Source organism: Anolis sagrei, chromosome 1 (genome assembly GCF_037176765.1).
Source record: "Anolis sagrei isolate rAnoSag1 chromosome 1, rAnoSag1.mat, whole genome shotgun sequence".
NCBI classification, from domain to species: Eukaryota; Metazoa; Chordata; class Lepidosauria; order Squamata; family Dactyloidae; genus Anolis; species Anolis sagrei.
Genome location: NC_090021.1, coordinates 281,559,936 through 281,584,716, shown reverse-complemented (window position 1 = coordinate 281,584,716; position 24,781 = coordinate 281,559,936). Strand labels below are relative to the sequence as shown.

General features: G+C 38.9%; 1 protein-coding gene across 29 annotated transcripts in view; it reads right to left on the bottom strand.

Annotated features, from left to right (window-relative positions):
* GPHN (gephyrin) overlaps positions 1-24,781 on the bottom strand; it is a 303,782-nt gene that overhangs the window by 18,879 nt on the left and 260,122 nt on the right. For 15 of the 29 annotated variants that reach the window (XM_067462787.1, XM_060762638.2, XM_060762719.2 and 12 more), the window contains 9 exons: positions 24,148-24,210; positions 20,256-20,298; positions 15,570-15,707; positions 14,395-14,487; positions 10,615-10,670; positions 8,785-8,904; positions 6,673-6,731; positions 6,364-6,517; positions 3,855-3,976 (listed from right to left, as the gene is read on the bottom strand). In XM_067462787.1, coding sequence (XP_067318888.1) covers positions 3,855-3,976; positions 6,364-6,517; positions 6,673-6,731; positions 8,785-8,904; positions 10,615-10,670; positions 14,395-14,487; positions 15,570-15,707; positions 20,256-20,298; positions 24,148-24,210 — 848 coding nt within the window. The remainder of the gene's footprint in view (positions 1-3,854; positions 3,977-6,363; positions 6,518-6,672; positions 6,732-8,784; positions 8,905-10,614; positions 10,671-14,394; positions 14,488-15,569; positions 15,708-20,255; positions 20,299-24,147; positions 24,211-24,781) is intronic. The other 14 variants (XM_060762841.2, XM_060762814.2, XM_060762782.2 and 11 more) reach the window with 1 other exon arrangement.

The following is a 24,781-nucleotide window of genomic DNA, read 5'->3' as shown; positions in this document are numbered from 1 at the left end:
GCCATTGTCGCAGGCGCAATTGGTGGGGACGAGAGAGAGGGCCTTCTTGGCGATTGCTCCCCGGCTATGGAACTCCCTTCCTGGTGAGATCAGGTCGGCCCCCTCCCTCCTGTCCTTGGTAAGAAGGATGGTAAAAACTTGGCTGAGGGACCAAGTTTGTGGGACCAAGCTTTCGGGACAGGGCAATAAAGCAGCAATGGGAAAGATTACCAGGCCAATTATATTTGACACAGATGACTAGGACGGTTTTAAATGGTGTATTTTAATATTGGGATAAATGTTTTTAATGTTTATGTATGTGTATATCCATTTGTGTCCCGGCATTGAATGTTGCCATGTATATGCTGTGCTCTGCTCTGAGTCCCCTTCGGGGTGAGAAGGGCAGAATATAAATATTTAAAATAAATAAATAAATAAGGGAGTTCAACTTGAGGATGCCATTTTTAGCACCCCTAACCCAGTGTTTAATGTTAGCAAGTAAATTCCACTCCTTTGGTGAGGTCTTCTTTCCATTGCACAAATATAGCACTTTCATATCTCTACTGTTGTTACATCCTACAGCAGGCATCCTTAAACTGCGACCCTCCAGGTATTTGAGCTTCAACTCTCAGGATCCCATACAGCAGGCCTACACAACCTTCAACCCTCCAGGTGCTTTGTACTTCAGCTCTCAGAATTCTTGATCATTTGACAAGCAGGCTAGGGCTTCTGGGAGTTGGAGGCACAAACATCTGGAGGGCAGCAGGTTGTGCAGGCCTTCCATAGGGCACAGCCATGGCAGTAAAAGTAATATCAATGTGTTATAACTATGTGGCAGGAGAGATTTAGATCAGATTTAGTACTTCTTTTAAAGTGAAACACATCTGAAAGTGGTATTCAGTGCTTTTATCATGTTCAATTACAGTTGGCCCTCCATATTTGTGGATCTGACTTTTGCAAACTGGATTATTTGCTGATTTAATTAAAACAATTCTCTCTATGGCCCATTCTACACTGCCATATAATCCATATTATCAAAGCAGGTAATCTGGATTTTATATGACAGTGTAGAGTGGGGCCTTAGAGAACCGTTTTCTCAGGTCAAAAGAAAGTGAGGGTTTTTACTCTGTGTTTTCCCACTTTCGTGGGGACCCTGTGTCCCCTAATGCCAGCAAATGTGGAGGGCTGACTGCATGTTTGGAACACTCTTTATACTGTGATTTTAAAGACAACTGTTTTTCACTTACATGAAAGAAAGTTATTGTGAGTTTTTAAAAAATATTATTGTCTACCACTTTGGGGTCCACGTCAGGAAAAGGAGGTAGAGGTGAAATAAAGTATTGGGAACAGAAACAACTAAATCAATGAGATGAGTTAGTCAAGACCCACGTAAGTATAAATGGTTTCAATGTGTGTATTCTAACTTTCACTAGGTCTGGATCCAGATGGAACAATTTTTGCCACAAAGACTGGGCAGAATTTACAGGATCCATATGTAGAAAGCTGAGAGGATGTTACCCAAGAAGATACACAGCTACAATTGCTGCCAGGGATCTTCTACCAAGTGCTGACTTATGTGTGTGTCAATGTTGATAGAAAAAACAAGTGCCTGTTTGTATTTTTACTTAAATATTGTGCAACTGTAACCATATTTTACACCACCGGAGTGTTGATCATTTTGTGAATATCAAGTGACGACAATGCAAAATAAATCAATTTCAATTCCACGTTGTGGAAATTAAATGTGGACAAGTCAAAGGAGGTTTAAGATATTATATATAACTTTTTATATTACGTTTGATATATAGCGACTTCATACCCTGACCCCTTCATATATATTGCCTTTAAAAAAATAGCAGTTCTCCATTAGATCTCTAGAAACAGGGACAATTTTTGTAATCATGAACTGCGTTTTGTGTGTATTTGTGCTATTTTTAGTGTTTCTAAAAATCTGTTTAATTTTGGGGAATTATAATCCAGAGTAGGCAATGAGCAAATATTTAGTAAAATAATTATCTGATTTGCTATTAATTCTGTTTGCAATGATTCTGTTTGTAGACACACACACTCATATCTGATTCCTGATATATTACTGAAAGCCAGTGACAAAAACAAAGTGATAAAAAGCATGTTTAGATTTATTTTTCAAAAAAAATCTTTCTTCAGCCTTTTGGAATAATAAAGATATTGTTATAACAATATTAGGGTTTTTTAAAGACTTCCACATTGAAAGATAAATGTCTCAGTGCATCATAATGGATATTGTATAATCAATGTGGAAATAATTGCTCTAATGTGGAAAAAAAACAAGATGAGTCATCTCCTACTATAAAGGAACAAGAGGCCTCCTTTTGAATTTGATTAATCAAAAGAAGCTGCAGTCTGTAGATATTATTTCATTACAAAATGTACATAACATCAGGTTGAAACCAGATTTAGTAATCAAGACAGAAATCTGAAGCTGTTTTTAAGAGTTAGAATACATATGGTGATAAATCTCCACATGCAAATAAATAAGGGCCATATAAAAACGAGAGAAGAAGTAGATCAGGACTTGGACACTAATGAAAACATCTGTTTCAATGACATCTAGTCCACTTCCACTTCCAAGGGCACCTAGATACTAATAACCAAGGCTCAATATATCTAGAATAAATGAAATAAAAATGTCCTACTATGCAACAAATATTGAAGAAGCAAACAGAGGAATGATAGTCCAACTATAATTAGATTAACACTTATGTGAACTGTCACAAACACATATTTTAAAAGCTTACCATATCTTGTGAGGCATGCCAATGAATAAGAGGTTCGTTATTAATAAAAAAGAACTTATTGACCTTGCAGCTCCAAAGACATTTTATTCTCTTCCCAAGCTTACCAAAACAAAGAGGCTCAACAAAAAGTGTACACATATTATTCTTAGTCTACATACAGCAATCTCTATAGCTGAATGAACACAGAGCCTGCTTTCCTGTAGAATGTAGACTATATTCTCTGCAGGTTATGGAGACGGTCCATTATAGCTAGCAGGTAAAAACCAGAATACAGCAAACTATGGATAACTCCTGAAGGATACTGTTATGGCATGATCATAGGGAAAAAGGCGCAACCTGCTGCCCACTACTTCCTATATCTCTGTTGCCTATTTTCTTCTTGAATATTGAGTATACAAGCAGCAGCAGCTGCTCCATCTGCTGATTTTCCCAACCTCAAAAGCTAAAAAACAAAATAGCCTGGAAAAGCATAATAGCCACCTGAAAAACAGTCCGTGCAAAAACAGCACCTTTCTTCTAAAAGCAAGCAAGTACTTAAAGCTAGTATTGTGGTTGCTGATCCTGAGCCTTTCCCAGGGTCTAGTGCTTGCTGCAGTACATGAGACAACCAGTAAACTGAATTTCAGGAAGATTGAAATAATAATGATCAGAAGATCTTATGACCAGGAAGGTGGAAGAAGGATTCTTAAGGTACCGCCGTTCATGCATGCAGCCTTGTGATGCTTTTGAATTCATGATGTGGCTTATTAGCCACAGTTGCAATGATGGAGGTTAAAAATAGTAAAGAAGCAATGAAATTTTCCCATATATTCAGCTCTAACTACCATAAAGATAGCTGCTAGTTGAGAAGTTCTGTAGTAAAAAAAAGAACAGCTTTTTTTTACAAAAAGCAAAAGCTGCTACATATATAACTACTGTAGCTGCTCAAGGAGAGAACGATTGGTACTGACAATGTATTTCAACAAAACAACAGTACAATAGACAATACTCCCATGCTTCACAAAAGAACAAAAGGTGAGATTATTGCCAAGATAGTAAAAAAAATAATAGTGCTATTATGATGTATTAAACAAAATGTTGTTAACAAGCAGTACATACTTATCTCCCACAATCCCTAAGTTGATTGTTGGATATCCATGTTCTTGAATTGTTGCTAGAAGAGTCGAACGATTACTGTCTCTGATCTTTCCTGGTAACAGGTCATCTTCTGGATTCAATAGCTATAAAACCAAAATTTAAGAAGAAGTGACTTCAACCCAAGTGTTTGAATTTGGCTTTTAATGTTAACCAGTTTGTGGTAAATAACAAGCAACAGTTGCATGTACTACTATACTCAATTTCAGGGAAACTGAAAGTATGTGTTTCTGAAGTCCCTTTCGTAGCAGCATAGGACGAAAGGGAGGAGAAAATGAGCGATCCTGCATCTTGTCTGGGTTTATTCCTGCTTGCATATGTACTCCAAAATCATGGTTTAGTATCGTAAGTTGGGTCACATTTTTCCGGAAGGTTTTCTGCTGCTGCCTCCACTTCCACCTTTGAGGAAAAGGGGCTAACTACACAAAGAAGCACTCAGTGAGATTTTCTCAAGGACCTCTTGGTCCACGACTGCCAGAAATCTGTTAGGGGAAAGGGAAACAGGGAGGACTCTTGGTCCTGTGATATGTCTTACACAAAGCGTCTGGAAAAAGCAGACATCAGGGAACCAATATGTCTAAATGTATGTAGCTGCCAATTGGCTTGGGGAATACTGGGAACTTTCAAACATCCTCCAAAGCTATGGTAGCCACACACATGTAGACAGTCCCCTCCCCTGACACTTGCTTTTTACAGGGGTTTTGTGTAAACCCTCTTCTCATTTCCCTCTTTTCCAACACATTTCTGAAGTGGTGAGTTGAGAGCTTTTGAGGAAAGTATCAGCAGATGCTGAATGTGTAGCTAGTCCCCTTTCCCCTCCCATCCCTTGGTCATTATGTAAATGCAAATATTTGAAAAACCAGAAACACTTAAAATCCAAAAACCTCCTGTCCCAAGTATTTTGGGGAAGGAAGGCTCAGCCTGTATATGCAAACTAGGCAGAAGTAATTACAGTTGGCCCTCTTTATCTACGGATTCTGCTCCACCTATCCAACACACCATGTCATTCATTCTCTCTCTCTCTTTATATATATACACACACACACACACACACACACCACCTTTATCCCACTCTTTTCAGCCCGAAGGCAACACAGGGCGGCATACAAACTGGCAACAATTAGATGCCAAACACACATAAATATATCATTTCAAACAGGTTAAATCACATAATAAAACCCATAATACAACAGTTTAAAACTATAAAATCAATGACTTCCAAGTTAAAATCCATGTCCATTTGCATCGTTAAGCCCTTCCATATTAGTTCACAATGCTGGGTTGACTGGTTACAATGAGGTTCCAAAAGCTTGCTTGAAGAGCCAGGTTTTTCACTCTTTTCCTAAAGGTCAGGAGGGAGGGGGGCAATCTAATATCCCCAGGAAGGGAGTTCCACAGTTGATTTCAGTATCCATGGAGTGAGGATGGTCCTGGAACCACAGAAGGACCACTGTACTTCATCATATTAATTGGACTCTGTATATGATATACCATTTTGGCTAGTATAATACCAGTCTTTGACCTGGTGAGCACGTAGGTCATTGGAACATATCTATATATCACCAAGCTGGGAAACATCTGTCCTCCCCCAGGAAGCAATAAATAAATAAATGAATCCTTTGTTCCCAGGCATACAAAGATGCGAACGTTTAAAGTTCCAGGTTATGAAAATTGAATGGAATATGGATATAGCTTTTAAATCCTGCTTTTATTGCTTTCATGTGATTTGTTTTATTGTTTTGTATTGTTTATCTGAATTGTTTAATTTATTGTTGTATTTTTACGGCATTGAATGTTTGACCTTTAATGTTGTGAGCTGATCTGAGTCTGCATGGGGAGATAGGGCAGGATAGAAATAAAGTTTATTATTAAGTTTATTTATTATTATACTTTGGGTGCAGCCTATGACATCTCACTACTAAGCCCACCCCACTCGCTGGATTGTCACCTCATCCATCAAACCTGGGCTGAGGATTTTCCTGAAAACGTTCACCTGGACTTTATTCCTGCTATTAGTACCTTTCTCTGTGTTATTCCCTTCCTTTTCTCTGTGTAGAGAAATATCTACTCAGAATGACAACTATATTTTAGCATGAGGGTTCTCTCTAATGATAATTCTGTGTCTTTATATGGAGAAAGGGAAATTAGTTCCTAAGGGGCAGTAATGCCAAGACAGGAGATCACTGAAACCATTTGATCTCTGAGATGTGTCAAGGAAGTAATATGGTCCTCAGACCAGGTACAGTTCCCTATCTATAAGATCTGAGATGGTGATGGTGGCTAATGTTAACTTTCGTACTGAAATAAATATTTCACATGGCAATATTTATAGATTCCTTTTGTAAAAGCATGCACACCTTTTACTGTTTTTCAATCATTAATATTGAAAACAGTATGAACTAATGGTAGAAAAAGTAATAAAAATGCCATCACTGTGCCTTTAGGAAACATTGATTTGTAAATAACTACTTACTTCATTCCCTGTGGACATTACTGCAACTACTGGAAACTTGTTAACTTCCACTTCTGTTACTCCAACAGTTGCTAGGAGGCCTATCTCTGATGGACCCATGTGGGTTCCCTTGGCCAGAACGCATTCACCTCTTTTAATGTCATGTCCTATAGGTCTGAACATGGATCCAGAAAAGATAAAAGGGAAAAAATGAATTCAAGTCAACAAAGAACAATTATTTTCAAAAACTTTTTATATTAAAAGGAGACTGAACTGACACTTGTGTTTCTGCTTTTAATACGCAGTTGTGCAAACAAGCAGTTAACTGACCTGATATCTTGACCTGGTCGAGCCTGCACCAGAATTCGTACCTCAAGTTCTTCAGTGCCCTGCATTTAGCAAATAATGGTGAATAGATAACATCTTATTCATTTTTATAGCATATGTCATTAAATCTCAATTTATGTTATACAAAGATCTGACTGCAGAATTAAGGTCATATGAGCCAAAAATGACCTAGATTTTTTTTAAAAAAAATTAATCTAAAATCCCTTTGCAGTTCTGGAGTTTTTACACCAGAGAAAAGTGGTCTCTACTTTATTTACATTTTAAAAGAAACAACAAAATCCACCATTATAAAAGAAAGAAAGAGCGGATGGTAGAAAAGAGCAGGTGGTAGAAAGAAAGACCGGGTGGTAGAAAATTCAAAAGTGCCCTGCAATCATGAGAAATAAGGTCCAATGGGCATCTCTCTTCTTCTTCTACTCCTTTCTGGGTTATCAACTGACTCTTCTAAAAGCCTAGAATGATTTTGGTTGTTTCCAGGATTACATGAATTCTTTCAATAAAGGTCTTTATTACCTTGATCAAAGCCCATCAGCCCCCCCCCCCCCCATTCCAACAGTGGATAGAGCCCAAAGTAAAATGGATAGACTGGACAGATTTAATTGTGACCTTTGTTTAGTAATAAAAAAGGTATGGGAAAGTGATCTGCATTCTAATATTTTCCTTTTCTGGGTTTCTTCAATTTTACAGTTAGAACATTCTGTAGGATGGAACAAATGGTATTCAAAACTTAGATGAAGGGCTGGTATTTGATAACCTGGAGATCCACATTTGGCCCATAGGATGACCTAAGGCACATCCAGACAGCCCCTTTATTGAGGAAACTTCTGCAATAAAAAGGGGGTTGTTCAGATTGCATTCTGGGCAATCTGCAATTGATTCACCACAAACCAGGAAAACCCTGGTTTGTGGCAAATTAATTAGATGGATTTATTCCGCGCCTTCTTGGAAGGCGCGGGATAAACCCGCTACTTCTGGTGTCTGAACTGTACTCCAGACACCATTCTCACAGTTTTCTGGACTAAATTAGCCAAGAAAACTGTGGGAATCCCAACCCCCTACCCCAAAGCCCTAAAATCCATTTTAAAAGTAAGGAAAACTTACGCCAGGAGAGCGAGGGGGGAAGGACAATCACCCCCCCCCCGCTCTCCTGGCGCATCATTTCTACATGCTGGGAAAGCTCTAGCAACACTCTACTGGAGGACAGGTAAGTTTACTTTAAAAGGGGGCTTTAGGTCTTTGGGGGAGGGGGCTTGAGTCTCTAGGTGTTCCCCCAGACCAGTCCTGGAAGAACATCTGGACACCCACCCCAAAAAGCGCACGCTTTCTGGGGTGTGTGTGGATAGGGGCCCAGGAACATCTGTGTTTTTTAAATGCGGATGCTCCTGGGATAAAGGGCTGTGAGGAAGTGCCCCAAAATTAATAGCCACATCAGTTTTTAAAACATGTGCATGTTGCCAAATCCCAATATGTGACAGATTTTTAAGGCAATCACCTATATTTCTTTTAAAGCTCCCAAACTTCCTTTTTCGTTCTTTCTCCTCCCTTTATCTCCTAACCACCGCCGTTCTCACTGCAATGAATACAAATACCAGGATAGTTTTTACATCTAATTGAGGCAAAATCAGTTACACAGGCTATAAAACTGCATTAACTATTATTGAATTCAAATTGTTTCCTGAGTACATACAGCTATAATTATAGGATTATAGACCATAACCAAGTGCTAGTTCCAACTGGAACAGGCACTATAAATCAGTGGATTTATAGTTATTCAATGACCATTCAGCAATTAATGTATGTACTCTGGCTGAGACTAGATACTGGATTCAGGTCACAGGCAGTCAAATTATTATCTGAAACCACACTGTTGTTGCTGTTTGTAACCCTAAACCTATCATAGGGTTTTCTTGACAAGATTTGTTTAGAGGGGATTTGCCTCTGGGGCTGAGAGTGTTTGACTTGCCCAAGGTCACCAAGTGAGTTTTCATAACTGAGTTGGCATTCAAACCCTGGCCTCCAGAGTTACAGCCCAATGTTCAAACTATTACATCATACTGGCTAAAAATAACAACCCAGGTTTCAGTCATCACTCACATCATCTGATTCCCTGATGAGTTCTGTGTCTTCCACTTGCACCACAGCATCAGCACCACAGGGTATTGGAGCACCAGTTGTAACTCGCATTACCTGACCAGGCATTACAGTCTGAGTAGGCTGAAAAACACCAGGACATGTCAATACATTGTCTTAATTAAGGAATCTTAGGGCTCCTAGATGTTGAAGATTTTTTAAAAAAAACTTTCACTGACATCTTACTTTCGTAACTAATTTACATTAAGTCTTATGCACATGATGGACAAGGTACACAGGGCCTAGGCTCAAAAATGCCCAGCACAGTCAATCTCAATATTATAAATCATGTGGAATATGCATATATAACTCAATTCACATAGGACCAACAACATAGCTCTTATTTGACAAAATGGAAATGTGTGGATTACTGTGCTTAAGCATAACAGATTTGTTGACTCTCCATGATATGTTCTCACCAGTGACATTGTAAGCATAAATGGGCTGCAATCCTATGACACGTGTGCATAAATCCCATTTTGAACATGATGTAAAGAACTATTCTCTTGTCCCTGTGCTCCATTAAAAACCTACTCACCACCCAATAGCTGCTGAGCCCAGGAAGGGTCCTTGCTGGTCCTTTTTACCAGAGAGGAGATAATTCAGATCATGGAGATCTGCTGTCTCTGGGCATTTGAGTGAAGGACAATGTGGTTAAACTCCATCTGAGACTGCTCTCTTATTTCTTCATACCACAGCTGCCCTGAGATTGGCTGCATCTACTTGAACTTTCCATACACTCCACACCCACCCCTTATAAGGGAAAGCAGCAGGAGCTCTTCCTGGAATTTAACAGCTGCTGGGTCATGGGAGGACAAAGACTTGTATGTACGGAATGACATACACATGTAAGTTCTTAGTCATAGTAAACACGCCTGAGCGAGAATATATACTATGGATCCAGACAACATATTCATCGAAAGAGATAGAAAAAAAATGACTTTTCAGTCTTCTCCCAAGAGCTGGTGTTCATGGTTACTAGATCTAGTTTTGACATGGGGGTGATGGCGGAAAAGGGGGGAAACCCAAAAATTAGTTGGGGATATTTTCTAGGAGCAGATATTCTTACAGAATGATCATTTAGCAGTCTACCTATAAGGCATTCCTTTTGAACAACTGTATTTCTAAATATGAATAAACAGCAATTCTCCGATGCTTTTGTTTAGATGCATACTCAATAGATTAGATAAATTAATCACAAATAATTTTATACCCTTTTGTAAAACACTGTAAGCAGGGCTGTAGCCAGAAAAATTTGGGGGGGGGGGGTGAAACCTGCCTCCTAGTTCACACTGAAGCAAAGAGCACAGCAGGGGGCAGAGCAGCCTTCAATAGCCTGCAGCTCCACCCCTGTCAACCACCTCCACCAAGTCTGGCCTCCTTAATGAGAGTATTCAACACCCCCCCCCCCAAACTTGGTTACTTCGCTACATCGGCTATTGCTGCAAGTAATGACAGTGTAAATAAATTGTCAATATTTGCTTGAGATAGTGCTTGCAGTTCTGGAGGGACTCTTAATTTTTTGTGTCTCATAGACTTAGCATGGGGATTTGGTTAATCAGTTAAAATTCATGAGTAAAACCAGGTTTTTTTTAACCTGAAAAATGGGGGGGGGGGTTGAACTCTTAAAGTCAGAGTGAGAAATATTTCCCTTCAGAACCCGAAACCCCCCCCTGGCTACAGGCCTGATTGTAAGCTAAACATATGCATCTTATTATCCAATGTAATTCTGTTGACAACAAATATATGAGGAAACCTGATAGGAAATAGGAAAGGAAACCATACTGCACTCACTTGCTCACCAGCTTGGGATTCCCCAATGATGAAACGATCCCCAGGTCCATCAGCAGCTGTAGATTCAAGATGATAGATAAGTTAGATATTAATAAGATTGTTACTATTTACTAATATTATTATTCCTGCATTGCTCTCTATATGAAATAACATGGTTGGTTTATGTGTGTGCAAAAATGATCAAAATATTAAGATACAATATATGTCACCTACGCCTTTAACAAACACATGTTTTCCTTCCAGTATAAACCATAATGAAAAAGAAAATGTGGGAGACATTAGAAGAGATCTTAATTTTCCTGCAATTTCTTCTTAAAACGGAACCCCACAGGATGTTAAGTTCTCAAATTCCCACAAGCAGTTAAAAGAAAAGGCAGCAGAAAACACCCAAAGTGAATCAGTAGCAGTTTCTTTTTCAACACTGTCCTTTAAGTAACCCCAAATTTGCAAGAAAAGAATTAAATGCCAAATTTCCCCAAGCTTTTTTTAAATGCTCAGGAGACCTGGAAATTGGTAGACTGGGGTCTGTGGAGCTGTTGGCAGCAATCTTTGATAAACATTTAGAAATGAATGCAGGTATCACACACCCATCCATCTGGATTAAAACAGAAGGTTATTCTGCTGCTCAAACTGAGCAAATTATCCATAATTAAATTTTATCTTTCACTGGAATATGGTTTACTTTTTATCTCAATTCACAATGGCCATCAAGATTGCTCCGAAACACAGACTCCAAGGAAGAAAGATAAGGCGCAAAATGAACTCTCAAGCCCTTCAAGAGCCCTCCAAACAAGCCCTTCTTCAAACAATACTAATCTACCCATAAAACACCCTGAAAATGTTAAAGAACATTGGAATAAATAGAAGACCTTCATCATCACAGCCTCTGAAGAAAACATTGGATACCAAACTAACAAACAACAAGACTGGTTTGATGAAAATGATAACGAGATCCAATAGTTAATTGATAAGAAAAGGAAAGCCTTCCAAATATGGCAGAGAGACACCAACTGCGCTACTAAGAAAAAGATTTACGCCAGTGCAAAAGCCGACGTCCAAAGAAGGATCGGAGAATGCAAGCACTGCCTAGTTTGGAGGAAGTCAACAAAGCAATCAGCCATCTAAAAAACAACAAAGACAGTGGACCTTACTGAAACAACTCCACCAGCTCATTGAAAAAGTGTGGGTGACCAAGAAAATCCCAGCAGATCTCAAAGATGCCACCATCATTGCCCTTTTAAAAAAGGGAGAAAGAACAGACTGTGGAAGGTATCTCCCTTCTAACCTCCACTGGCAATATCTTTGCAAGAATCCTTGCAAACAGCCTTCTATGTATTTCAGAAGACATCCTCCCTGAATGGCTTCCGCCCCTCCAGAGGAACAGTTGATATGTTCTTCACTGCACAGCAGCTTCAAGAAAAATGCAGGGAACAAAATCAATCTCTATACATGCATTGACCTTGCAAAGGCATTTGACATGGTGAATCACAGTGCTCTCTGGACCATTCTCAAAAAACATCCTGCGGCTCCTCCATGATGATATGATGGCAACCTTCTTGGACAACAGTGGCTCCCAAAGTGACCCATTTAAGGTGGAATCAGGTGTCAAACAGGGATGTGTTATTGTCCCAACCTTATTCTCCATAGCTATGATACTGCATCTTGTTGATGGGAAGCTTCCTACCGATGTGGAAATCATCTATCTGACAGATGGCAAGGTACTGAACCTCAGCAGACTGAAAGCCAAAACCATGGTCACAACAACATCTGTTCTAGAACTGCAATATGCAGATGATAATGTAATCTGTGCTCATTCAGAAGAAGACCTACAAGCCACTCTAAACATCTTTGCAGAACCATACAAAAAGCTTGGCCTCTCACTGAACATCGAGAAAACCAAAGTGTTCTTTCAGCAGGCACCAGCCAATCCCTCTGCAATGCCAGAAATACAGCTTAATGGTGTAATGTTAGAAAATGTTGACCATTTTCATTACCCTGGCAGCCCCCTCTCCACAAATATCAACATTGACACTCAATACAACATTGCCTGAGAATGCAGCTCTGAGAATGCAGCATTTTTAAAAATAAAGCACAGAGTGAGGATCGGGACATTTATAGAGAAACTAAAATGCCTGTTTATGGAACTATTGTCTTCCCAACCCTGTTATACACCTGCAAAACGTGGACCATCTACAGACATCATACTCAACTCCTGGAATGATTCCATCATTGTTGCCATCAAAAATCCTGCAAATCTCTTGGGAAGACAGGCAGACAAATGTCAGAGTGCTGGAAAAAGCAAATACCACCAGCACTGAAGTTATGATCCTTCACCATCAACGCTGGACTGGCCACATTGTCCAAATGCCTGATCACCATCTCACAAAGCAGTTACTATACTCCCAACTCAAGAATGGAAAACAGATGTTGGTGGACAGGTAAAGAGATTTAAAGATGGGCTTAAAGCCAACCTTAAAAACTGTGACATAGACACAGAACTAGGAAGCTCTGGCCCTGGAGCATTCTAACTGGAGATCAGCTGTGACAAACAGTGCTGTGGAATTCGAAGAGGCATGAATGGAGGACGAAAGGGAGAAATGTGTCAAGAGGAAGGCACAACAAGACAACCCCGACTGGAATTGCCTTCCACCTGGAAATTGATGTCCTCACTGTGGAAGAACATGGGGATCAAGAATAGGTCTCTATAGTCACCCACCGGCGAGACACTTAACTTGGAAGACAATCATACTCGGGCGTGAGTGATCACTGATTGTTATTACTCTTTATCTTCATATGAAGCTGAAGAAAACCCAGGAAATCTCAGAACAGCTCCATTTGCAAATATAGAAGGGCACATCTTACAAATATATACTGATTTACACAACTGTGATGCAGCTGGAATGCCAAAGCAGCTATATCACTATTTTATAACATACAATGTTAATCTATGTAATAATAAACATGCAGTGTTTCCTCAGTCTTCCTCTCTTCTACATAGTTCAAGGTTTTGGAAAGAGTTTTTTGAAGTCAGCAGGTAAATCAGAAGTTTCCCTGAACCAGTATAGTTACTGGTGTGAAAAAGATCTATCCAGGGTCCCAAACAGCTAAGAACAAAAAAAAATATGGGAAAATTGACCCCTGTTATTTCCTAAAGGGCATGTGAAGCATTTTGAGATTAGATTTTTTTTAATTGTAAGGCTGTATAATGGGGGAATGAATATAGCTCTCCGAAGTCCCACAGTTCTCCCCAACCACTGGCAGTTGCCCACTACAAAAACATATCTGATGTGTCCCTATAAAAGAATGCTCCTGAACATTTTTTTACACTTTGAGATCCTAGTGGATTCCAGGAAGGCAGTGATGACACCAGCAGAACTAAAATGCTCAAGAAATCAACACTGATTTATTTACAGCATGATACACAGATTACATTAAATGTAATTATATATGAAACTGGTGGAAATGAGAATAAATAGACCTGAGCTATTTTTACATGTGACAGCAATAAATAGATACACATTTTCTACAGAACAGCAGGAGCAGGATTTAAACCCTTAAAGGAACACTGTGGATGGCAGCAAGTTTGGTGCCTGAAATGAATGTATGTTTAATCTGCTATGCAAAACAAATGTTTAGAGACCACCCTGAATCAATTTAAGCAAGACAAGGACTGATGTACTTTTGTCCTTTGGACTCTATAGAGCATATATCAGCATGTAATCTGTTGTGAAGCTAAACTTTCTGAAATGTCAATTCAGGGTCAAAGTTACCAGCATTTACCTCTGACAGCATAGCCATCTTTTACTGAAGCTGGGAAGGGCGGTAGGTTGTCTTTTGCATAAACTTCTTGAGCAAGGACTCTGCCCATTCCATCTAATACATGAAAATACAGAAGGGGAAGGAGTTGGAGGATGAATGAATCTTGGTTAGCAAATTCAACTATAGAAAATTACCAAAAGATTAGGTTTGTATTTGCACAACACATCTCATAAAGCAAACTTTCAGTTCTTTATTGAAACCAGTTAGAAAACGGTAAGAGAAACTCGGAGTTAAAATATATAGTTCAGCCAGCCAGCAATTTACAATAAAACTGTAACAGATGCAATGAACTAAACATAAAATGCTGAGAGCCAGGTTAGATAACATAAGAGTAAATAGGTAACATGTTTGCCCCGTGTTTCCTTCAAAGAGCTTGCGGTGGTGTTCAGGCTTTATTTTTCTACATGTGTTTTCCTCACAACAACATGATGTAGGATATAGTAGTATATAACTGAGGGCTTCTTTAAAACATTCCCCTATAGTTCCAGTTCAGATTTCCAATACAGTTCAAAATGTGAGCTGCTTTAGGTCTCCATTCTGAGAAAAAAGCAGGGTAACAACAACAACATCAATAACACCCTTTAACGTTATCTTCCTGAGTGATGTTACAATATATTTCTTTTCACATATTTTAAACTTTTAGCTTTCTATCACAAATCAGTGATTGCTACCAAACAGTCAGGTGTAGAAGAATGAAGAATGATTCAGACACCCCCAGATTAAATTTCACCACTGAGTCCTTCACAGATCTGATACCTCTGTCTGCATATCCATCCCAACCAAAGAGTTGTAATCATTCAAGAGTGTATTGTCTAAGGCTTTCATGGCTGGAATCACTGGGCTGTTGTAGGTCTTTTGGGCTCTATGGCTATGTTCTAGAAGCATTCTCTCCTGATGATTCGCCTGCATTTATGGCAAGTATCTTCAGAGGTTGTGAGGTCTGAGGATGCGTGCCATAGATGTAGGTGAAATGTCAGGGGAGAATGCTTCTAGAACATGGCCATATAGCCCGAAAGATCTACAACAAACCATTAAAGAGTGCCTTACTAAACACTTTAGAAAGATTGTTCACAAAATAACATACCAAATGAAAAATAAAAAAATCTCCTTTCTTCTTCTCAAAATGTCTGAAATACCTCGATAATTGATTATTTCTGTTCCAAGCACTGGGGTCATCTCTAGCACTGTGATGAAGGCTTTGTCCATAGATGTCAATGGAAATGGAGACATACGGTGTCTTCTTGCTACCTTTGTGATGTCTACAGCACTATGACCTGCAAAACAGCAGTATGAATGTCAGAAAAAAATCTGTCATTTTAATATACGTATGTACTTTTTTCATAGTAACAGATGTTTACCACCTATGCAGCAACAAATTATCCAGTATATCTTGTTAGATGATTCAAATGTGATTTAAATAAGTTATGTTATCAATTTAAGTGAATGGATGTAAAACATATTGTACTAAAGAAAAAAGGGGGACAGGACTGGGAATACTATTTTTCCAAAACCTCTATTAGAGATTTTATTGGCCAATGAACATTTTGTGATTCATAAGGCAAATGAGACAGAATATCTAAATTACATGTCTGTATCCCCTGCCTCAAAATATATTTATCATTTTATAGACCCAGGATTGGATTTTTCAGAAGATGGGTCTTCATCTATGAAGATTCTTAAATTACTCCCACGTTCAAAACAATGAAATGACATATTCTGAATATCCAGTAGGTAAATAACATTAACACAGACACTTCTGTCTGAAAAACAAATTGCTTCCAAGCAATTTAATTTCTTAAACAAAATCTAGTAGTACAACTACCTCATGTCTTTGCTTATGTAATGTACACAAACTTTTCATTGTTTTCTATTTCTGACAGTACCGAATGTAAACGGATTATATGCATTTACTAATTAATGAAAATATTTCTATTTCACGTTATATCAAAGTTTCATAGAAAAATGTATATTTTAAATAATGTAAATTCATGTGACAATTTCAAACAAAAACTATTTAAAACAAGTAGAAACCATGTGTACCTAATCTGAATTTCATGAAACCAACATTAGCAACACTGAATGTTTATTTTTCTTTCTTAGAATTCTTATCTACCTTGCATCTCTTTGTTCAAATATCATTGTAAAAGTAAAAAAAAAAAACTGCTGCAAATACCTGCTGCATCCATACAACACCTAATTTTTTTAATCTTTTAAACCATAGCTTTGTGTTATAGTGAATATGTCTGAATCTATTTTGATGAAATGGCTCTGATTTGGCCAAAAATCAATACTAGCTATTAGGTCACCAGTGTGTATGAACACTTGTCACCACAGGAAGAGGCGAAAGATGTCATTGAAAGAAGGGTTTTATACCATATCTTAGAAATATATAACAAGAACACTCTTTTTTGTGTGTGAATTTTACAAAGTACTAACTAATATGCAATACAATATAAAATGTAATGTATATATTGCAATAGAAGATATGACACACACACATACACAAACACAGGACAAATACTTTCTTATACTGAATAGTAAAATAGTTGAAATGCTACGTAGTAGTTGAAAATGAAAACGCAATGGAAACACAATAGGTGTCTTCTATGAAGTCTTCTTCAAGTGTTAATCTGATGGACACAGTGAATGCTCTTTAGGATTAATATTAGGACATCCCTTGTGTTTTGATGTTTAAATTATTATTAGGCAAGCTTGATTGCTCAGTTCACTTGCTTCCAGCTCCTGCCCCACTGTTCCAATGTCCTTTTCTCCATTCTACCTCCTAACTTCTTATTGGCTCAGATGAGTTCCAATTCACTCTCTAGTAGGAAGTTTTCAAAATATTGTATAAATCTGTGTATGACCTGATTGTTTTTTAAAAAGACTTGACACCCAAAAAACCTAGGTTGATATATTCAGCTGCTACATCTATTTATCATGTTGCTTCTTCTGGCCTTTTGTAACACCTGCTCAAAAATGGTGGTGATTGCTATTCTTTGGTGCTCCCATGGCATGGAGAGAGGATGGACTAAGCTCATTCATTTCTGGCCTATTCAGTGGCAAGAGATGGGAGGTGGAATAGGAGAGTCAGCATGGGGCCTTGCCAGCAAAACAACTATAACAAGGGAAGTGGGAGGCAGCCTGGGCAAAGGAAGGGAGGAATCTTCCACTTGCTTACTCATGGATGCTTTGAGCAGCACCTAAGAGAAGGCACTTAGTCTATCACAGGAGAAAAACAGCAGCAAAGACACAAGTAAAACAACAGAAATAATAAACACCTAGCATTATATGGAGCCATTTTGAATGCCTGGGTGGGAAAATGGTGGTAGAAATGGCCAAGAACCGTTGGTCCCCTAGGTGGTGTTTGTGCTTTTCCTTCTCCTCAAAATGATCATTGGTTTATCCATAATTTTGGCCCCAAAACCTTTCCTGACTTATATGAGATCCACTTATACTTGAGGATATATGGTAGAATGTACCCAGCTGTTTAATCAGTTGCTGCTTGCTTTGCAGCTTATGCTGGCAAGTTACTGTGACTACCAGAAAAGTGCTGCCGCCTCTTTCCCATTGTTTGCAGGACCTTCGGTATCAAAGAGGCTATTATTTTTGTTTTATGGTCCAGTGACAATGGTGCCAGGGTGTGTGAGTGCTTCATCCCAGTCAAGGTAAAAGTTTAATTCAAGAAGCAGGTAGCACCCCAAGCCTTCTTGTCCTGCATGCAATTTTTCGACTTCCTTTCAAGAATAATTAATCTATTATCCCCAGATTTTTCTTTTTCCTTCCCATGTCCCCCCATCCCATAATTTCCTAGTAAATGTTTAAGAAAAATATTTGAAAAAAATAGTTTAGATATAAAAATGTAAGGCCAGTACCATGGTTTCTAAAGTAAATCAATTTCAAGTTGTGATTTATAAAGTTAGCTCATAACATATTGAAAGTAGATAACTGACAACAGAAGCAAACCTTTCTGGTTTTATTATAGCTGTTTTGGAGGGGAGTGTATGAGTGTAAGGGCTGTTCATATAACAATAATGGTGGGTTACTCATCTGCAACCATGTTTCTTGGAGTGGTACTCTATGGATCCACACATGTGGAGTATCTGTGCCTGTGCAGGCTCCAACGGAAAACTTCCCAAGATAAATGTAAAGTTTTGGCAGTAACCCCGCCCAGTCCCCTTTGCAGGGCATAAAAGGCGCTCCGTGCGCACACTCCACAGTTCCTGTTTTTCTGAGGCAAAGCTCACTTTGGAAACTTCCTTGCTATGTCAGCGACCTGGTTTAAGCGTTCTCAATGCTCAGTGCCTTCTTTGCCTTGGTGAAGCCCATATTATATCTTCCTGCCGCCACTGCCAGTCTCTAACGGCCCAGGCTCTGAAGAACAGGGCCACCTGCTTGTAGTATCTTCTTTATGAGCAAACTCTTGCTCCTTCGATGTCTCAGCCTTCTACTTTGGGTCCTTCGACCTCAGAACCTTCAACCTTGACAGCGGCTCAACCATTGTTGAGACCTAGCTCGACTTCTTCAGCGGTTTCAAAGTTGTCGAGACCGACTCGACAAACTAGACCACCCTGCACCTTGACAACAGAGACAATATCCGCAAGGCCCTCTTTGACCTTGAGCTCAGTAGCTTCGGCTCACTCCACGAGATCCAACATGGCAACTCCGCCATCCTCCACATCAATGAAGATCGCTTTTAAAAGGGCCCATGAAGAGACCTGTAGAACGCAGGCTGCCTTGACCACACCACCAGTCCTGCTGACTCCGGGAAAGTCCCTGGCTCCTCCAGGTAGCGCTCAACCACCAGTGAAGAAAAGAGCTCCACCACGCTTTTCTTCCTCTTCCTCCTCAGAGAAGACTGCTATAGCCTCCTCAGCCACCTCGTCGGACCATTCTTCGCCTCTTCTCCGGGTGTAGCCAGCTAGGCCTTCTCAGAAATCTTCTATCAAAAATGTTTTCGACGGTGAACTTCCTGAATCTCCGGTCCGGTCAGAGGAGGCTGTTGTCCAGGTTGTCCAGCAACCTCCACCGGCTCAACCTTCAGCCAGAGAAGAGCTCTTTCCACCGACCTCGACACTGGAGAATGCCTGACAGACACCTTGCCTAGCTAGAACAGCTCAGGCCTCGACATCAAAGCAGTCTCCACCTCTGACTTTTCCACCCCAACTCCTGAGACTACTGCCACTACCACCGCCACTCCCCTCTTCTTCCTCTCTTCATCAGTTTGAGGATAAAGATCAGGACAAGGAATCTGTGCATTCAGGTTCGGTCCTATCCTTGGATCTCGACCGTTCTCTGACCCATGATGCTTACGAGGTGGACCCTCCTTCACCTACAGATAATGCAAGAGCTTTTGCTGACCAGATGGTTAGAATGACTGATACCTTGGGACTTAAGATGAAACAGACTTCTAAGGCGGGGACCACATGTTTGCATTCACAGAGTCCACAAAGAAAAAAAAATAGTTTATAACTATATCTGAATGTAGTCAACAAGAATGGCATTTTGCTGTATAACTCTCTCCCAGAAATTGATCTTGCCAGAGGACTGGAGAAAATGCTTCCTGTTGTTTACATTGTATTTTGTTTTCCCCTTCTAATCATGGAAAGAAATGTGCAAAAATCCAGTGATCAGTGGACACATCATTTGGATACTCAAGTGAAATCTCAGGGATTTTAAAGCATACTCTGCAACCATACCAAGTTCTGCATAATATCCTGTGCTTTGGTTGTGCTTGCAGAGAATTTCTGGTTATATAAAATGAGAGCTATAGCTGAAATAGGAATTATCCTTTACTAATACACACATAAGGATGCAACACTTACTGGCTCTGAGGATGTTCTCCTTACTGCTGCACCTGGATTGTACCTGTAGAGAGAATCAAAGAGCTGATGAAGCAGAGGAAACAGGCAAAAGTGACCATGGAAATTTAATGGGCAAGCTCCTGGGATCTGGAGATAGAGGCTCTTTTTTTCCTAATAGCATTTATTTCTGTTACACAATACATTTTGAAAATATTGGTGGTTGACAATCTAAATCAACTGCAAATATTGAAACATAAGCCAGTCTACTGAATACATTTTAGTTAAATGTGTCAGAATAATAAGAAGTGCATATTAAAGTTCAATGAGAAACTTTGACTCTATCATTATTACAAACATAATGTAGATACAAAGAAAATTAGGTTTAATGATTATATTCAAAATACAAAAATGCACAAAAGATTAGAGTAGTGTTGAAGATGCATGAAGCTCCTTTTGTTAAAGATACCAAAAATAAGTTGAACGTGTTCTGAAGAAATTCATCATTCTGGTAATCCAACTGTTTCACAATTCTCCTTGGAGACAATAGATTCCCCATTATTCATATATTTTAAAACGACTTTGAAGAAATAATATGCTTAACAAGGATTGTTTTATACTAAGAGTGTCACAGTAATGTGGCACTTGCTAAATTTATAACATGATTATCCTCTAGTCATTCCCTGGGCAATTAAGTAGTATGTATTTATATGGGACCATCATGAAACAAGGACTTTGCTTTGCTTTGCTCATGCACATACTGAGTTGGATGAGAAGGCAAACCATAATTTAGTGTTACATGCACAAGCTATGGCATGCTTTAGTTTTCTGCAGTCCCCCTTACCCCAGTTTGTTCACATTAACTGAAAACATTTTGTTCTTATTTAGAGTTCCTTTTTGTATCTCAATTTGAGGAATTCTGGTTAGTTTCAGACAGCAAAACTGCCATCTGAAATCTGAGATGGTGACATGCCAATTGTGCCGTTGGATCTAAAACCTGCAGCAGCACAGGAGTGCTTACTACCAGCTTCGGCTGATATGCTAGCTGCATCCCTTTCTAGACTTGGAGGACCTAAAGATGGTAGTGCACATGCTGGTAACTTTGAGTTTGGACTTCTGCAATGCGCTTTACATTGGGTCACCTCCGTACCAAGCTTGGAAACTTCAATTAGTTCAAAACACGACAGCCAGACTAGTTACAGGAACATCCAGGAGTGAGCATATCACCCATATACTAAAATCATTCCACTGGCTGCCAATCAGTTTCTGAGCAAAGCAAAAAGTGTTGCTTTTGACCTCTAAAGCCTTACATGGTTTGGGTCCAGGTTACCTACAGGATCTCCTTCTACTGTGTACAATCCATCCCAAACACTTAGGTCCTCTGGGGAGCAGCTACACCAATCAGCCAGAACCCAACTAGCAACCCTCACTCAGAGGACCTTTTCTTCAGCTGCCTCAAGACTGTGGAATGACCTGTCAGAAGAGCTCCAACAGCTAAATGAACAGTTGGAATTTAAGACACAACTTAAGACCTATCTCTTCTGGCAGGCCTACTCAGTCAATTTTAACTTGTGAATTTTAACCTGAATTTTATTGGTAAATTTTAACTTGCATTTTACCTGTGTGTATTTGTTAGATGTATTTTAATCACACTTTGTTTTACTTCACTATTTTAAGTATGTTGTACTCCACTTCAAGCCACAAGGCGAGGCGGGAAATAAATAAATAAACAAACAAATAAATAATTATTGGAACCTTGCCAGGACTCAATCAAAGCCTCTTCTTGTTAATCATTCCAGTACTTTGAACTGCTTATTTGGAGGTTGATCTTTCTTCTCTTTCCTTATTATCCACTTTGTCCTGCTACTACTTTGACTTCTTCTGACTGCTTGATCTTACTTCTATTTGGGACTGGCTGTTCTTGGGCAAGATGCAATTATTTCGCCTTTCTTTGACCATTTAACTTGCTGGTTGCTTCTGCCTGTCTGGACTGCATTTAAGTTTGTTTTTTCATCCGTACTGACTACTGAACTGTAGTGCTGGACTTTGCTATCAGAGCCTGCCTAACCATGACTAGGGCATTGGATGAGGAGCTTTTTAAATTGGCTATTGATGTACAAAAACAGTCAATCTTTGGTCACAGCTTATGATAAATGGCGCCACATGCAACATCGGCGGAATTTATAGGATCTAGAAAGTTCTCTGTCTTTCTCTCTTGACAACTTAAAATTAAATTAAAAATATGCCCACAACTTGCTCAGTAACCCATTTATTAGTTAACCAAAGTGTACAGAAGCTTGGCCATCACAAGAAATTCTGGTTACTGTGGCAATGAAAACACATGCTACCATTTCCTTTGGAATACTGGAGCTAGAGAGAGAAGAACACGTCTAAGGCTTGCCATCACTCTCAGAGGTAACAGTAAGCCATGATTTGGCACGTAAGTGAAAATGTCCATTGGTTGGCTGAATCTAGAAACCCAGGGGCAATGTTTTTGTAATGAGCAGATAATGCATTGCACCAGTCCATGTATATATAGAAGCAGTCACTAAAATAGCATTTGGATTACAAACTGAAAGTATTTTTATGCTTTTGAAAATCAATTGAAATTTCTCACATTATTATATACACAACCATTATTTTAGAATTATAATGAGAATGGCTTCCTGCTATTTTCATATATGTCAACATTGGAAACACCACTAGAGGAAGAGTACCAGTTAAATGTGAGTACAAGTGAATATTGGATTTCCCTCCTAGGGCCAATGAGGAAAAAAGCCCGTAACAAACATCAGATACTTATCCCTCTTGCCCCATTTCAATAGAGAAAACTAATTTAGGAATGAATTCTTCATGGGAGAAACAATTATTCCAGAGCTGTATTTTACATATGCTAAAAATCTATGTATTTGAGCATGTATTAATATTTGGATTAGAAAGATTAATATGAAACTTTCAAAATATGTATTAACACTGGAGAAGGAAAAAAATATTCTTGAAATATTCCACATCACAGATCTAGCTTTACTTGTAGGTGGAGCACATTTGATATGGAGATTACTGAGCAGAGTAAATGGGAGACCATGCAATTAGTTTTGAAAACACAAGAATATTTTACATTTGAACCACATATTACAGAAATGTAATTTATTTCAAAACCTCTTTCTTCTGTTCCACAGAAGCTTGCCCCAAACACATCTACATGGGTTGGAGTCTACATCATTTACACAAGTCTATTTATTGCAATGGAATAACTTATGATAATAATGTTGCAACTTAGAGTGGTTTATGGTTGTCCTTCTCTGAAAAAAAAGGTTATGTTTGAAAAAAAGCCAAAACAAAACAAAGCAATTCTACCCCCACTAAAAATTGCTGCACAGTTATACTTTAAAAAAAAAAATAAATAGATGCCACATTTTGGCCCAGAGTTGCTTCTCTGCTTCATTGCAATTACTGAACAAAAGAAATAACAAATAGAAGAGAAAATTGTTTCCTGGATCTAATATAATCAATTCTGGACCAAAAAGATAAAATGATACATGTATATGCACTTTCTGTTTGTTTTTATGTGCATGTGTATAAGAGAAAATTGAGTTGAATTGGGAACAAAGTGGTATGCAAAAGAAATCATAGGTGGAAAAACAACACAAAGACAATGAGCAAAAGTAACTGAACCACATAAATTTAAGAGATGGGGAGGAGGACAACAACAAAACACAAACGCAGACAATCTAAAGAACTACAAATCTAAAAATAAGTATGAACCATAGGGAACAGATAAGAGGGAAGGGATGTTAAAAGACAATACTAAAGTGAAGAAAATCTACAACAAGTGTAGAAACAGAAGGAGCCCCAAACCATAGTGCAAAGCAATGCTTGCGAATGGAAAACAGCTCCTTTGAGTAGCAATAGTTACTCTCAAGTCGTAGCCTCTATTCCTTCTGAGTTCATCTTTAAGCCCTTCCAATTTATAGTGAAGCTAGTGTATGGACAAAAACAAGAAATTATAATGAACAAGGCAGCTGAGATTTGTAGGTTGACATCTAATATTTTTTTTAAAAAAGATCTGAGACTCTCGGGCTACTAAAAAGGAAGCAGGAAAAAAAGACCTCTGGTTTCAAAGCAGCTTTGAGAAGGATATTCCTTTGTAAAAGAATGCGATTTAAATGATTGAGGGGCTGTTCTGGAGGACATTATAGACACTGAATTATTCATATAATTAACAAAATACAGTGATACCGTGATTTACAGGTTTAATTTGTTCTTAACTCAAATGGCTCTTATGTCAAATCAAATTTCCCCATTGAAATCAATTGAAATGCTATTAATCCATTCTAGGTAAGGTAAAGGTTTTCCCCTGACATTAAGTCTAGTCGTGTTCAACTCTGAGGGGTGCTGCTCATCCCCATTTCTAAGCCAAAGAGCCGGCGTTGTCCGTAAACACCTCCAAGGTCATGTGGCCGGCATGACTTCATGGAGCGCTGTTACCTTCCCGCCGGAGTGGTACCTATTCATTCCAGCCCCCCAAAAACTACACCAGCTTTTGTTAC